The sequence below is a fragment of the Phoenix dactylifera genome, chromosome 4 (assembly GCF_009389715.1).
Source record: "Phoenix dactylifera cultivar Barhee BC4 chromosome 4, palm_55x_up_171113_PBpolish2nd_filt_p, whole genome shotgun sequence".
Taxonomy (NCBI): domain Eukaryota; kingdom Viridiplantae; phylum Streptophyta; class Magnoliopsida; order Arecales; family Arecaceae; genus Phoenix; species Phoenix dactylifera.
Window position 1 is genome coordinate 21,125,481 of NC_052395.1, and position 16,607 is coordinate 21,142,087.

General features: G+C 38.8%; 1 protein-coding gene across 2 annotated transcripts; it reads left to right on the forward strand.

Annotated features, from left to right (window-relative positions):
- Positions 1–1,036: 1,036 nt before the first annotated feature.
- On the forward strand, positions 1,037–7,076 carry LOC103708138 (mitogen-activated protein kinase 4). Of its 2 annotated transcripts, none has more exons than XM_008792915.4 (3): positions 1,037–1,261; positions 2,157–2,584; positions 6,141–7,076. In XM_008792915.4, the coding sequence occupies exons 2-3, from the start codon at positions 2,162–2,164 to the stop codon at positions 6,822–6,824; spliced, it is 1,107 nt and encodes a 368-aa protein (XP_008791137.1). In that variant the 5' UTR covers positions 1,037–1,261; positions 2,157–2,161; the 3' UTR covers positions 6,825–7,076. The 2 variants fall into 2 exon arrangements, with proteins under 2 accessions (XP_008791137.1, XP_008791138.1); XM_008792916.4 differs by having other exon boundaries at positions 1,038–1,757.
- The last annotated feature ends 9,531 nt before the right edge of the window (positions 7,077–16,607 follow it).

A 16,607-nucleotide genomic window follows, 5' to 3' on the forward strand; every position in this document is an offset into this window, starting at 1 on the left:
GGAACCAAGTGAAGGCATCAAGACAAGAATGCTCTTAGTAATGACAGTCAAATGAGGTGGCTAACGACCTCGTTGATTTCTTCAAAGTCGTGAAGTCATCCTATCTATTGCTCGTGTAGCTTCCATCCGGTCAAGTAGTTTTGATATTTAAAAGACTAAGTGCAAGTTTGCACTAATACAAGAAATCAGGGGATAGTGAGAATGATTCATCTTTGTTTACAATACTAGCGTTTCAATATATTGCTCCCTTATATGCAATTTATGATTCAAATATACTTACACACTATATAACTCTTAAGTGATGAATTTGTTAACATTCATGGGCCTAAAACTAGTCAAATTAATGATAAGCCTGTTGCTTTCCCTGCTACCTAGAAAGGTCAGCCGCAAGCCTTGAGCCTTTCATGAATCTAGACCAAGAAAGAACATCAAACAAACGCGATGGAGACCGCATCCAACCCAATCCAAGCACATGATACCCATGTTATCATTGATCGAAAGCGCGATTAATCCGACCGGTGGATTTCAGCTGCAGTGTCCATTTCGGTTGGTCCAATCAAGAATTATTCAATATAGTACTTTTTTACGGTGATTGATTGAATACAGAGAGTGGATCGATATGAAGAGAGTCATCTATTGCTCCGTAAGACCCGCAGACTGGTCAAAGAATTGGACTTCTTCCAGGCAGCACGTGTGTGCCAGAAGACGAAAAAAATTGCAGATTGGATTAATTTCTTTGTTACTCGGCATTTCGAAGAGTTCATCAGCTGGCATATCTTTGCCGTTTGCACGAAGACAAAATAAATTCTTCAAGCTAAGCTACTGACACGTGGAAAAGAACCTCCACATTTAAGTCCCCAACGCCTAATCCACATCCCAACCAGAAACGTGTCGAAAAATAATTCGCTCTTAAGGCTGCGATTTGCTCGGCGAGGATGGGCCTTTACAAGGTGGTATATCCAGAGGCATATCTTATACCCCCAATGATCTGGGAATTGGCCAAGCAGTGCTCCGCGGCCGAGAGTACCGAAAAAAAACAAAAAGATATATCGATCCAACGGTCGGATTAGAAATCCGGCGTAACAATCACGTGACTGGCTGTGTTTAAAAGATCACGACCGCTGGAAAGGAAGGGAACGGCCTCGGAGGGATGGAGTCGTCGAGAGTCTCGACGGTCGGCGGTGGGTATCATGTGCCGCCGGCTTGACGTAGGGGGGAAGCGGAGACGTATCTTCCGATCGAGGAGAAGAACCACAAGTCGGTCGGTTATTTTTAGTTTTGGCGCCACGCCTCTCTCTCTCTCTCTCTCTCTCTCTCTCTCTCTCTCTGGGATTTATAAGGAGAGTCGGAGGATCAGGGCGAACGAGATTAGATCGGAATTGAAGATATAGGTTAGGGTTGTGCAAGATCCCGTCGAGTGATGCGTGGATTTAGTTGATTTGGTACCGTTATTTGGGGATTCGGAGATAAGGAGGTGATTAGAAGGGGGATTTGAAAAGGAATCAGAGTAGAAGGGGAGAATTTGGAGATATCCAAGGTATTTAGTCCTGGGTGCTGTAGATCTTGGAGGGGTATCGTAGTTTTCTGAAATTTTGGGAGTTGAGATTTTCTAGCTGAAACTATTGGAAGATTCTGGAATAAGTGAGCTAATCTGTTGAATCTCCCTGGAACGAGGGGAATTGTAGGACATCAGTAGGAGAAGTTGGGCGTCCACGAGTGCAGATCACACAAGTTATTGTTTATATTCCAAATTTTAGGTACACACAGTTCCTGATTCTGAAGATTGTTCTGTCTCCACACGTTATTTGTTTTCTGATGATTTCATTTCATTTCAATTTATTTTTTCGGGTTTTGAGCATAATTATTAGGAACAAATCGGAATCTCTTGCAGTTTCCCTTTTCTAATTGCTAAGCAGTTTGTTTGAACTGCTGTGATTCGAAAGAGTTCACTGGGCTCCTTCACGCAGTGACTTGGAGTGACGTGACTCTGGGACTGCGGTATTATGAATTGGGGGCGGGGGTTGGATGGAACATTAGCAGAATTAATGAGATTGTTATGCAATGTGAATCTATACATGATGTCCATTTTTTAGACTTAGCAGCAACACTACAATGGGTGAAATCTTCAATTGGTTGTGCTCCATCGCATTTTGCAGGGAAAATGGCTATATTGGTTGATCCTCCAAATGGCATGGGAAACAGCGGGAAGCACTACTATTCCATGTGGCAAACCTTGTTTGAGATCGATACGAAGTATGTGCCTATCAAGCCCATCGGAAGAGGAGCTTATGGCATTGTATGCTCATCCATAAATCGAGAGACAAATGAAAGAGTTGCAATAAAGAAGATCAACAATGCCTTTGATAATCGTGTGGATGCACTTAGAACGTTGCGTGAACTGAAGCTTCTTCGGCATCTACGTGATGAAAATGTCATTGCTTTGAAGGACATCATGATGCCAGCCAATAGGAAAAGCTTCAAGGATGTATACCTAGTTTATGAACTCATGGATACTGATCTGCATCAGATTATCAAGTCATCACAGGCACTTTCTAACGACCATTGCCAATATTTTCTCTTTCAGGTATGAATCCTCTAAATAGACCTTCTAGAAATTCATATTTTCAAATAATTATTCCTTCTTAAGATCATGACGTTCGAAAGCACTTGCCAAGGAAGAGAGAAATTATCTGTAAATGTCCATGTGGTTAAAACTCTGTAGTTGCTGAGACTAACTGCAAAGTGGTGGTTGATAGGAAGAATAAAAAAAATACTTTAGTATAAGGATATGCTAAAAGTTTTAGGTCATTCAGGCACTGTTTTTGATGCTTCCTATCACTTTTGTTTCCATATCAAGGGAACGAGATGAGAAATCTTATAACCAGCTTCGTTTCATGCAACTGGTGTACCTATTACTCACAGTAAGAAGACAATCTAACTTGTAAGGCTACTTGTTGGATAATACTCAATTTTAACGGTGAGAAGACTATCAGATTTGGGAGGCTATTTGTAGGTTCAGAGCAACTAAAAGGAAAGGAGAAGATAAGAGCACAAAATGAGAAAAAAGCGGAAATTCTCTATCTAAATATCTGTATTGTTCAATTTGTTATTTAATGACTTTATATCCATAGTGAAATGTTATCACAATAGTATTGCATTGACATGGATTCAGGATTCTGCACTGGACATATGTTCTGGTGTACCATTCAACAATGTGGATAAGATTTTGGAACGCATTCAAACTCTGATTTTCAATATGATGTAGTTTAATTTATGTGATAAATTCTATAAAGGGTCAGTCAATTGTATGTTTTGTGCTAACTTATAAGTATATTGTATGTTGCATAATAAGATTTAATGATTTATCATTGGTCATGTGCAAATAGTTGTGGAAGAATTATTAGTTTGATCGCAGTTCATCAAATTGTTACTATTATTACATTGGTATGAAGTGCAATTATTAGCTGGGCCTCAATTAACAAGTTGTAGATCCATTACTTATGGCACAAGATATATTTTTGGTATTCTTTAGCCTTTGAACTGATCAATGGTGAACTATGGCTATTTAGTGTCATTGGTGGGCTGCTGAGTGATGTTATTAAAATAATAAATTGTGGTTGGACCTGTTCCCACTGGCCAAAAACATGATTCTTCTTTTCCCTTTTTCCTATTATCTTCCATCTTCCTTCTTGCTTGATTGCTCTTAGTTTCCTTAATATTACTGATACTTCTTTATCTTTGCTTGTTTTCATTTTAGATCTATTTTAATTTCTTCTAAGGGAGTTATTGTCAGTTTTGTGTAGAATATGTTTAGCTGTTTTAGCCTTTAAGGCTTTATAACGTTCCAGTCCACGATAACCATATCAAAGTGGTTCTAGTCAAGGTTCTAAAGGTATGGCTTGTACTGGTCACTGGCAGGCACATTACATACCACATTACATACAATATTTAGATATTATACTGTCAGGCATGGCTATGAGTAGAAATAAGGTGAGAAAAAAAGGTGTAAGAACGCCATTAAAATATGTACCCAGTGGTACAGCATTGATCCAAGGCTGGCTTGTCCATGAATGACTCATGAAGGAGTGCTGGTTACCTATCCCTTTCTAGAACATGCTGTTGTGCTCAGTTTTTAAATCCTTGGCTATAGTCTTTATGACATCTACATATCTCCAAGTTCCCTGTAATCATCTCATATTTGCCTTTCCACAAAACTCTGGTGTTGAACCAACCCAAAATTATTCCTTATTATTAATTTTGAATAAACACATATGTGGTCTACATGATAAATTTTCTTGCGTAAGAATTTTCTTTTCAATTTCCATGCACGAAGGCAGCTGTGAAGAGAAGGATATGTTATGCAGTCCCAAGAAGGTTCAGATATGTTGGGCTACCTGATTTGTTTAATTTGTGTGACCAACCATGATAAGAGAGCAAGCTATCAGTATATTGAATGTCTGTGTGTTTACTTGTTCTCTTTTCCTTCTTTTCATTTCTTCTTTTTTTTGGGAATATGAATTAAGAATCATTTGTTTAATCTAAAAATTGTCTATTTACATTGATGAAATGTAGCACTCATGTTCCAGTAATCCAGTAGGTGTTCCATGAGGAGAATTATTTTTTGTTCCCCTAAAATTCATGTTGTAATAGGAGAGTGGTATATGCCCGGATCAAGACCTAGTAGTTAAATAGCATGGAGCCATTAAGCAACTTCAGTATGATGTTTATGAAGTCCATCAAGGAAATTTCGGAAGCCTTGACAAGGATGTGCTCAGCAAGGTTTCTGGTGCTGGTCCATGTCAGTCCGTGCTGGCTGGCACTTTCTATCCCCACCAGTACGGACACCCTCAGTGTAGGTCAGCATGATACCTATTATTTTATTTCTTAAAATATTATAAAAAAGGTTTAAAAATTTTCTTTTAATTTTGGCATGGTGTAACTGGTGCCCCATGATACAAAACACTATCTTTGTAATTTTTACTCCTGAAGTGGGCAACAGGTTAATGAATCTCGTTGGAAATTAATATCTCTATCTCTTTTTACAAATTTTCTGATCTCTTTTGATCCTCTCTTTTATAAGGGTATATACGTAAATATCAATTTTGGAAGGCTATTCATATAAATTTTAATATTTATGAGGATATATACGCAAAAAAATCTCCCAAAAAAAATCACGCGTCTCTGCTTCAATTCTCCTGTAGTGGCCTTTCAGTTTGTTGTTTTCTTGCACTATTTATTGCTTGTATTTCACAATTTGACTGAGCATTAAAGCTTTTTTTAAGGTGGTGGGTTTAGAGGGGGGGAGACCCAATCAAATTCATTGAGAAAATGAATCAAGTACATGTACAGTGAATCCTCTGGATCCAAGTGAATAAAGGACAAGTAGGAGTAAGGGGGGATGCTTGGGGGGTTGGGGGGAGGGATAAAGGCCGTAACGGGGGTTGCTCTCAACAGATAAGTAGTTTTATGTTTGCATGCTGGATAAACCAACATCCATTCTTGAGGCATGCGACCACAATGCCTTCCTAACATCTTCCACCTGTTTCCCTTTTGTCATTGCAAAACCTTGAGTTTTGTTCAAGCCAAACACTCCAAAGCAATTGAGCCACTAGAATATCCTACCCTAGGTGGACTTCTCTTTTGAAATTGCATGCTCTCCGATCTGGCCATTACAAAATGATAGGTAGAGCTCTGTTTCTGATTCCCCAACCTCTAAAAAGGTTCTTTCAAAGTTGTCTCGAGAATTGACATTTAAAGAAGAGCTCTTCTGTAGTTTCCTCCTGATTTCCACATAGAACACAGCAGGAGTCTAATGTTTCTTCTAATTAGATTGTCCTTCGCGATAAATTTTAAGTTGATCTAGACAAGTTAGAGTGTGAGAATTTTGCTGATGTTGTAATTTTTTTTTTTTTTTGATGCAGTAATGACAGCAGCATTTGTTTCTTCTATGCCTTCATCAGCTTGCCATCTTCATTCAGAAATTTGTTAGCCATTAATATGGTTCCAGAAGTACAAGTTTAGAAAGTGAATTTTAATTTTTTGCTTGCTAATCATCTTAGGAAGCTCTTTGAGAAGCTTTTGCCCTTTATTCATATGCTTGTTGTTTATTAATGACTTACAATCCCTTTTGCAATTTTTAGTTGCTTCGAGGACTGAAGTATCTTCACTCAGCAAACATACTCCACAGAGACTTGAAGCCTGGGAACCTACTGGTGAATGCAAATTGTGAGCTCAAGATTTGTGATTTTGGTTTGGCTCGCACCAGTAATGGGAAGAACCAATTCATGACTGAATATGTTGTCACCCGCTGGTATCGGGCCCCTGAACTGCTCCTTTGCTGTGATAACTATGGCACCTCCATAGATGTATGGTCTGTGGGTTGCATCTTTGCTGAGCTTCTTGGTCGTAAGCCCATCTTCCCAGGCACCGAGTGCCTCAACCAGCTCAAGCTCATCATTAACGTTCTTGGCACCATGAATGATACCGATATTGGCTTTATTGATAACCCAAAGGCACGCAAATACATCAAGACCCTGCCGTACACCCCTGGTATTCCTCTCGCTAATCTTTACCCCCATGCCAATCCATTGGCCATTGACTTGCTGCAGAAGATGCTTGTTTTTGATCCATCTAAAAGGATCAGTGTCACTGAGGCACTGGAACACCCATACATGTCTCCTCTTTATGATCCGAGTACCAATCCTCCAGCTCAAGTCCCCATCGATCTTGACATTGATGAAGATCTTGGAGAAGACATGATTAGGGAGATGATGTGGAAGGAGATGCTTCATTACCACCCGGAAGCTGCTTCAGCAAACTCGTAAGAACCTTGGCTTGTTTCTAGATCCATACTAGAAGCTTGGTTGGACTGGATGTCAATTTTGCTTTTTTTGTTTTACTATTGTGAGATATGCTCTACGGTCTCTCATCTGTAAATATGCTTGTTATGTATACGTGCATTGTGTGGTGTGAAAAACTTCTCTTGTACAATTTTGATGTTTGTATGTCTAATATTATGATGCAACAGTAATCACTTTTCATTCATAGTAATATTTATCATTTTTGAGTTTTTTTTTTTTATAAAGTGTACATGAGTGCTAAAATACTGCTTCATTTGCTGGTTCATGCATAGACTTGAGAATTTTGAATTGCACCATCTATTGCTTATAAAATATTCTTATCTTTGAATATTTGGCATAGAAGCGTAACCATGGATATACAGAACAAAAATGATGATGCCGTGACTGCATATGATTTTATTGTTTACAATAAAATGGCAAATTAGGATGACTGAGCAAAGTGTTGTTTAACTTATGGTAAAATGCAGAAAGTTGTTATTTACCACAAAATCTTAAGGGCCCTGGAACTAGCAATGGACTGCAACGTCTGAAAATAGAACTGGAAATGGGCAGTCCATTTTTCAGAAAAGATGAGTACAAGTACAAGAAAGAAAAATCTAAAGACCATAATAATCACTAACTACCTTCTCAAATTTTTACTTACATTGGTCTTATAAATCTATGATGCTATTATTAATATATTGTAGGTAGCAGGTGCATGGCTTGGTGGCCGTGGCGGTAGCCAGGTGCCTAGGTGGTCACCAAGAAGTCAAGGTGGTCCAAAAATAACAAATTCAAGAAACTAATAAAAATAGAGAGGCATAACCACCAAAAAGATTAAAATACAAAGAAATGTAAAAGGACATATGATCCAGGAATGAAACATAAGATATTAAAACAAGATTTAGTAAGTTAATAGAAGTAATGTCTTGGTAACATCCAACACTAATTTCTGAATCAATATCAACTATCATTCTGAAACTTGAAGCAAATGTAGGTGCCTGGATAGCTCTGCTACTTTTGTAAAACATTGATGCTGATCTAGGGTCCTATTCTGCCCTACATGTGAATTTTATGTTTTGAGTCTTTTGACGATCTCTAAATGCTTTTCACCACTTACATTTAGAGTTTCTTGGGATATGCTTTGAAACAGTTTTGAGTAGATCTAGGTCTCCTTACAAGATTTTTTGTTTATCATTCCAGTTTAGTACTCCTTTAAATAGGATTCTCAAAACACGTCATTATCTACTAAATGTTCTCCATCAGAGTTGGGGTCAGCTGTGGACAACTCTAATTTGATGAGGCTCCATGGGTCGATTTGGCAGGGTTTTACAGCTTAACTCTTGAAGACCACCTTCTTCGAAATTCAGTCTGAATTTCGAACCAGGGCAACTTTAGGCGAGAAAGTCCCTGTCAAGAAGGTTAGAATGGCCAGTTGCTCATGCAACCAAGGAGCGATCATCTATAATTCCATTGACCTGAAAAGAGTGTAGATACAGAGAGAAGATAATGTGATTAGATATTTGGTAATTGGTTTCATCTCTAAGGCACATATGTTGTACCAAAAATGTCATTTCAAATGGAATCTAGAAAGACTACAAAAAATTGTTGAAGACAAAATTGAACTGTGGCATAAAACAGAACGATAAAGGATTCTTTTCAAGTTTGTAGGCAAATATGTGCTGTATCATTCGGTCGTTACATTGACTCACCCAACAAAATCAAACATCAACAGAATTTGCAATTCATTTTCGTATGGAAACTATACATAATGATTGTTTGAAAATAAAGTTTATATATGACTCCAACATCTTATTGCCATGATAAGCTTCAGAGATAAGACAGTTGTGGGGCAAGATCTGCCTTGGGCTGCACGTAAAGTCAGCTCCCAAGATTCCTTTTCCTGATCATTCTGATTTTTTACAAAGTGATTGATCCCTTTACCTAGTGCCTTGCATCTTTCTTCTTCCATGTTTCATATGTGAAATGCTATGTTCATTAAAGCATGCTTACAACAGTAGGCATGGGAATGTGTAATATACTTTTTAAAAGCCTACCATTTTTTTTTCTCAATGGTATCTTGTTAGAGCATGAGCTGAGAGGTGGAATCTTTTCAGCGCTGACGCCAAGGATTTCTAAAAAGATGGTGCATGTGGTGTAACAGTGATTCCTTTATGAATTATGATCATAAAGATCCTTAAAGAAACCTTGGGCATCAAGCTTCAAATTTCCTTGGGAAAAGAAGGTAATTTTCAGCACGGAATTAAATGACTTTAGAGCTTGCTCGTACATCAACAGAGTCAGTGGAAGACATCCTTTTTCGCGCAAATCTTATTTGGTGCATGGTGTCTTTTTTTTTTGGCCCTTTGGGAGGAAGGGAGGAGGCAGGAGGGTGGTGGTACGAAAGCTAAGGTTTGCAGTTTGCGTGGCTTCATGGTGTCTCCAACTGCATGGCACATGAAAGGCAATTAATAAAGCATCGTGAGACACGTAGAAGTTGGGAGCGTGGTGGTTTCTAAAGCCGATAGTCTTAGATACGAACTTTATGCAGTCTTTGGAAGGAAGGAACTTTGCAGTAAGGGTATCTATAAGGAAAGGCAGGGGCATAGCTTTCTAGCATTATTGCTATCATCACAAAATCATACCTTCCATATGTAAGTATGAATTGGGGAGTGATGTTGTGAACTGAAGCAAAGGATAGCCCTGTGGTCTCGACCTCAGAGTTGTTAGTATTTTCCCTGTGAGATAATTCAGATGATTTTGATTATTATAACATTTTGCTTATGATGGGTAAGAGGAAGGAGGAAAGGCTTGACTCAAATTCTCATTTTCCTTAGCTTTTTCAGGTTAAGCTTTGGACTCCGGTTATTGTTCTAATAATAAGCACACTTGAAATCAAATAAGAAGCACGAGAAGGAACAATTCAACAAGGACAATAGGCAGACATTTTGTTTTGAAATTTTTCAAGAATTTTCAAACATTGATCTTGGTTCAGCACCTATGTGGATATATACAGGTGAATGCACCCAGGGAAAAAGGGGACAAGAACTCTATGATATGAAGCTTTGGCTGATCAATTATGGGGTGTAAATCTATTTCATCTTATTTCATGAGCCAGATGCTATAATTTGATGCCTTAAATTTTGTGTAACGTGCTAACATTTTAATAGTTTTTCTTGTTAATACTTGCCCCTATACTAGTCAACAATAGAACCTAGAATTCTTTGAGGGCGCCAAATAATAAAGTTGGAGTCACGGGAGGTTGGATATGTGTAGTTGCATGAGATCCTCTCTTTGATTTCTTCCAAATTTTCTCTCGTCCTAGTTAAAATACAATAAAATAATGGAAAGTAAAAATAAGCATTACTTGCATCGAGAGGCATGGCTTTTATCTACTCCGCCCCATGTAGATTTTGTTTTTTGGATTAGGATAGTAGGAAAAATTTATGTGCAGATGACCTACGTGAAATGCCGATAGAAAGAAAACATGCAAAGATAAAGCCTCTGTCAACCACCTACACAGGGGGTGATGAAATAAACATGTGATGGGAGCTGAAAGTGTTGTGATAAGGTATTGTTCTTGGAGTCTAGACTTCTCAATGAAATGATCAACATAATAAAGCTAAAAAAGAGAAACAAAATAATACTTTGGTCAACATCACGAGCGATGACTTTTTTTTTCTTTTAAGTTACCAATCAGCTTGAGATGTTTGGCATGCCATGTCCCCTAATTTATGAGAAGCTAGGTAAGTAGAGATGATAGCAAAAATAATTTTTTGAGAGAAGATAATGGGGATAATAATTGAGTTTTTTGGTTTAATATGAATTGATTGAGATAGACAGGAGGCGTGATTTTTTTTAATATATTTAATCAAAATGGTAAATGTTGTGTAATAAAAATGGTAAATATTCATAACACAAAATATACTTCAATTTCTGTTATTACATCTTCCGTTGTCCAAGGCTGATGAAATGCTGAACCTTGACCACCAAGGTGGTAGCTCAGTTGGAACGGGGCGTTTACTTCCAACCAAGTGGTTTCAGGTTCGAAACGCGCGGGCGTTGATTAAATTTGGGGACCGAATGCTCCACGCCTGGACACGGGGTCTGGAAGTGCTACTGGTCGGCTGGTAGCCTGGGTGGTGCCAGGTGTGACGTACTTACACGGAGGGTCGGGTCGGGTAACCGAGCCGGCTCACGGATGGGGAGGGTATAAGTAAAATAGGTCGGCGTGCCCAACACACGACCTGGTTTGCCCGCATCGAACATTCTCCTGACGGGGTGGGGGGCCCAGTGGGGGCTGCTACGCGGGGTTGGGCTTGTCCTTTCCTCCCTCCTGCTCCCTTTTTTCTAGCAAAAAAAAAAAAATGCTGAACCTTGTATTCATAAGCATCACATCAACTCAACAGACCATAAATAAGCAATCACTGGCATCATCAATGAACCGTGGTTTGAGATGAATCCTGGATTCGATTAGCAAGAGCTCAGAGCTTCCCTTGCAGTGGGAAAACTTATACTATAGAAGCTAAGACTCTGCATTTTTTTGGGGTAATTGTGATAAAAATTTTAGAAATTTCGTGTACACTTTTTTTAAAAAAAGTATCAAACTTATAATGCATGCATCCCAATTGCCATGCTCTCTCGGATGTTGCCATCAGAGTTTGCTTGCTTGACCATCCCATCCACCTGTGCGTGATGGTGCCACGTTCAAACAAAAGTGATGCCCGGCTTGACTCTTTGTATGGGTGGAACGAGATCTACTGAGAAAGCAGCAGCCTAGACTGGAGATCTTGTGTCCCCATAGGTACTTCCTGTACCCATGGGAGAAACTTTTTCCTTCTTTTTTTTCCTTTCTTTAGGAGATCTCAAAGTTAGCTTTAGATCTTGCTCTTAAGAAAATTTCTCCTTTACAATCAAAGGCCCGGTAGATCGATACTGCCAACCCCTATATTTTTTTCCTTTTTTTTTTCCTCTACGCACTCTGAAATCGCTTTTTTTTTAAGAGAGAGAGACGAGTGGCATTTCCCCTTCTAACTTCACTCTGTCGCTCTCCATCCTATCCCATCCTAGTCAAGTGGAAGAGCCCCGGGAAAAAAATAATAATCAAAACCTCTAATGCCCTTATAGTAAAAAAAATTATTGACCGAACCAAATCCATAGTTCAGTGGATGAGTCCACCCACGAACCAATGTGCACAAAGACGGACTAACCAAGACCATGAGGGGGAAAAAAAAGTAATACATGCATATTTATTCGTGTTGGTTTATACTTTATAGTTAGGTTGGTTTACCAACTCAGTGGATCTAGTTTAATTCAAAATTTTGTATGTGATCACTATATTGAACAGTGTACTTAGAGGAATTGACATATAGTTGTGTTGGAACCAAAATCAAAAAATAATAATAATAAAATAAAATAGTGTAAATAAATCATCCGTACATCATTGGTGAGAAGTGACTTATTCAGAGAGGCATTAGTACTTCAGGTAAATAATGTTTAGGGGTGCAAGTCCTACCCCACAAACCGACCAAATCTTTTCTTCGTTGAAAGAAATATCCCACTGTCCCACTTTAGTTACTTTTGGCTCATGGGAACAGTTCCATGGCAAGATGGCATGTACAAACGTGAGGCATCAGAGACCATCATTTCTGGATGGATTGGTGTACGGTCCAATGAGAAAGAAAAAAAAAAGGGTTTGAGAGCGTGCAAGAAATAGGAAATGATCGGTGCATCTTGGCATCTTTCTCGTGGTGGTGGCGGTGGAGGCACAGCATGCCATACGCATGGAGATGGCATCGCCGACTGATAGCACTTCATGCTACCAAGAATAGAGGGACCTTAAATTATGAGAAATAGGAGTACTCCTTGGATGAGACGTGAAGCCTGCAAGCTTTGTGTAATAATTCAGAATCTCATTCAAAATAGTTAGTCAAAAAATATTATTTGAATTTCTTAATCCTGTATAAGTATTTAAAATCTATCCAGCAAATAACCGATGTGAGACTAAACAGACGACTGCACGGGTCCTCACATACTTCCTCCGTTCAAGTTCTGACGTCCTCATCAGGCTAAGGGTTCAAATCCGTTCAAATCTAAGTACAAATACCACGATCGGCTCATGATCAATTCCAATGGATCCGTGCTGCAGTGTCCCCTAGTCCGCGTTGGTTATGGACCAGGTCCACTCTGATATCATTTGTAATAATTCAGAATCTCATCCAAAATAGCTAGCCAAAAAATATTATTTGAATCCCCTGATGCTGTATAAGTACTCAAATTCTGCCCAATAAATAATCGATGTAGGACTAAACACACGTCGCACGGGCCCTCACACCTTGAATCTGTCACATTTTTTCTCCTTGGACACACCAATTCATTACTATGAATTGAGCATGCAATTCACATTTATGAACTGGAGTATAGTTATGGATTTAGAGATCTGAACTATCTGAAATAACGAGAAAAGATCCATTACTATGAAGAGAAACAAATGCAGTCCTTTCTTAATGAAAATAAGATGGTCTGAAGATGCAAATTCTCATGTAGTTGTTGGAGTTATTGATGTTTTTCAGTAATATTATTAATGGAAATGTTGCATTGGTGGAAAAGAAGGGAAAAAGGGTGCAGCAATGGGAGAAAATTTTAGTTGCTTAGATTTTAGAAGTTGACCTGAACAATTTCATCGCAATAGGACCTTTAAGATATCCCGCTTAAGCCTCCTTCCTAATTCCGAAAAGAATGATAGATTTGAAATCTTTCGTATGTTGATCCTATTAACATACTAGTGACTCGATAACTTGCACTATTTTTTTTTTTTGAAAATTTTATTCTAACTCTAGGCGTGTCCTTCCACCTGGCAGATATTTTTTTTTTTTGAAAACGCAACCTTCGCCCACCTCTCTTAGGAGAGAGAGAAAGGGAGAGGGGTTAACTGTCATTTCGCTTCTATCATCAAAATTCAAAACAAATATTTCTCATTGCGCATATCTATATAACATATTTATTCTGAACAAGGGAAAAATAAATTGGAGTACCAATATCCACCATGCATCTAAAAATACCCACAATAATATTCATATTCCCAAAAACAAGTCTATATGCGTATGTGCGTGCGCACGTGCATGCATGTATGCGAGCAGGAGGGAGAATACTTGCACTACCGAAAAAATCATCTTTTTCGGTGCTTTTTATAATCTTTATCGACGGTCTGGCCCATGCATAACTGCATATATAAGAGGTATGGTTGTGTATAGATAGATTTATGTTTAACTTTGGGCAAGAGACTAAACATACATCGGGAGCAAGGATTAATCATCAATTTGCGGTCTTTACGAAGGAGACCTTACAAAATTAGGGTTACAGAATCCCTGACTAGACAAGGAGCCCTTCGCCCTTAAACAGATCATTTACATTTTTTTCTTAATTAGGGTTACCGAAAATCGCCGACGTTTGTAAAAAGCGTCGGCAAAAAAGGGTCAGTAAAATCCGACTTTTTTTATAGCGTCGTTGGGCGTACATATGCTTTACGTATGATTATTTGATAATTATTTATCTTGCGAGAAAAATTACATGTTCAAGTTCTAGATGCCGTCCTGCATGTGCATGCATGCATGTATATTATGGGGATGGGGAAGGTATGGTGGGTATATGTATGCTTTATGTATGAATATTTGATAATTATTTATGTTGCAAGAAAAATTACATGTTCAAGTTCTAGATGCCGTCCTGCATGTGCATGCATGCATGTATATTATGGGGATGGGGAAGGTATGGTGGGTATATGTATGCTTTATGTATCATTATTTGATAATTATTTATGTTGCAAGAAAAATTACATGTTCAAGTTGTAGATGCGGTCCTCCAGAATTAATTTGCAACTGGACCAGTGAAGCAGGAATCATAGTGTCAAAACAGCCACCTGCCCCGCCAAAAAAAAATATATAGTATAGCCCACCATGACCTCAGGGAAAAGTACCCAATCGATGGTCTGCCAAGTGCATCCGCCTCCTAGTGATCAACGTGCTCCGCTTGATGGCCATTAGCATATAGTATATATGGTCCGAAATTAATTAACCACGTCTTTATCAGCGTCACTCGTCAGACCATGACTTGAAGAGCCCTAAGGCCACTTCTTAGCCACCATCAACAGAACTTTGAAGACACCACCGGTCTCAATCATGCTTGAGGATGACTCAGCCACGATTGTTGGCTCGATTCAGAAAGTTACTGGCGGCGAGTATGGATGTCACCTTCTGCTTCAAGACATTTGGGCTATATTTAGTGGTGGTGTAGTATTCCACACCGAGCATGTATATAGAGACCAATAAGACTGCGGCTGGGTGGCATCGTATATGGCCAAGGCTCTATCGGTGAAAAAAAAAAGAAGAAAAAAAAGATAGCAGTTGCTTAGAGCATTTTGAAATGTATTATTTATAGATTTTTTTTTTTTTGGGATGTGTCTGGAGTCATATGAAGCATTAGTTAAAAAAAAAAAAAAAAAAAGGAAAAGAAAGAAAAAAAAAAGAGAAAGAAAGAGAGGAAGAGGCCCAAGAGGGGCACCACCCGCCAAAAATTTCTGACTTGACCCGGAAGGATTTCCTTCCCAGTGAATTGACCTAATTGGGCGGCACTTTGCCTTCTTTTCCATCTACTTTCTCGGCTTTAAAAATGCTGAAAGGCTTTTGGATCTATCGTTGTCTTCTTTGCATGCTTTGGCCCCATTTTCTTGTAATCGACATAAAAAGCTCGGTCCCCATTCATTCCCCCCACTTCATTCCAAAAGCATCATCTAAAGTTTATGATTGACTACACACAGGGCATGCACCCAGTTTTCTGCCCTTGGAATAACTCACGGAAGATCCTTTTCAGATGCGATAGGAAACTACTGATATCCGGATGGCTGCCGAGCCGGTTCTCCTTTCATTTGTTTGAACGAGATTTCGTGAGTCAAGTGGATGGTTTCTCGAACCATGTCTGCCTCTAGAACGAGCTGTGGATTTGATGACGCCATGATAGCTTGTCGGCGAGCACAGTTGGCAGCCATTAATGGCTGCAGTAAGTTGGTAATATTAAAATATACCACATATGGATGGTCTCGGAAAAGGCATGGTTTATATTGCCCCACGTTTTGCGACTCTAACATGGGACATGGTGAGATGAAACGATGGATCAGAGTTTTATGGAGTCCGTGTCATGAATCACAACCATTCGATGTTTCGTATTAGTTCTTCCCTAAATTTAGATCCAACTAATTTTAATTTTTTGGACGTTAGATTTTCTGTACATCTACGTGTTCCAAAGCCACATCCTTGCTCTTTTTAATATTTCATCGGACGATAACCGTTGATATTTTTTTCTTATAGGTGCTTTGGTTCTAGCCTTCCATTAAAGGATAAAGGATAAAGGATAAAGGATAAAGGATAAAGGATAAAGCACAAAACAAACATTTGCCATAAAATTTGTCTGAGTTGTAAATCTGATTGTTACTACGTTATGGACTGAACAGGTGGTTAAGATCTACACATTTTTCAGTCTTTTTTTCTTTCTTTTTTTTTTTACTAAGGCTGGTGGATTATATTTGACGAGTACGGATGCTCCCAATAAAATCGAAAAACAAAATAACTTGGAGTGCCCAGGGCAACTCTTCACCTCCAGCCCATAGGATACTACAAGAGTCACTACATAAGCAGCCATCCAGTCACAATCCCATTAGAAAATCAGTCATTCTTTTAGTGAAACAAGTTTTATACTTGCAAACTAGCTTCTACT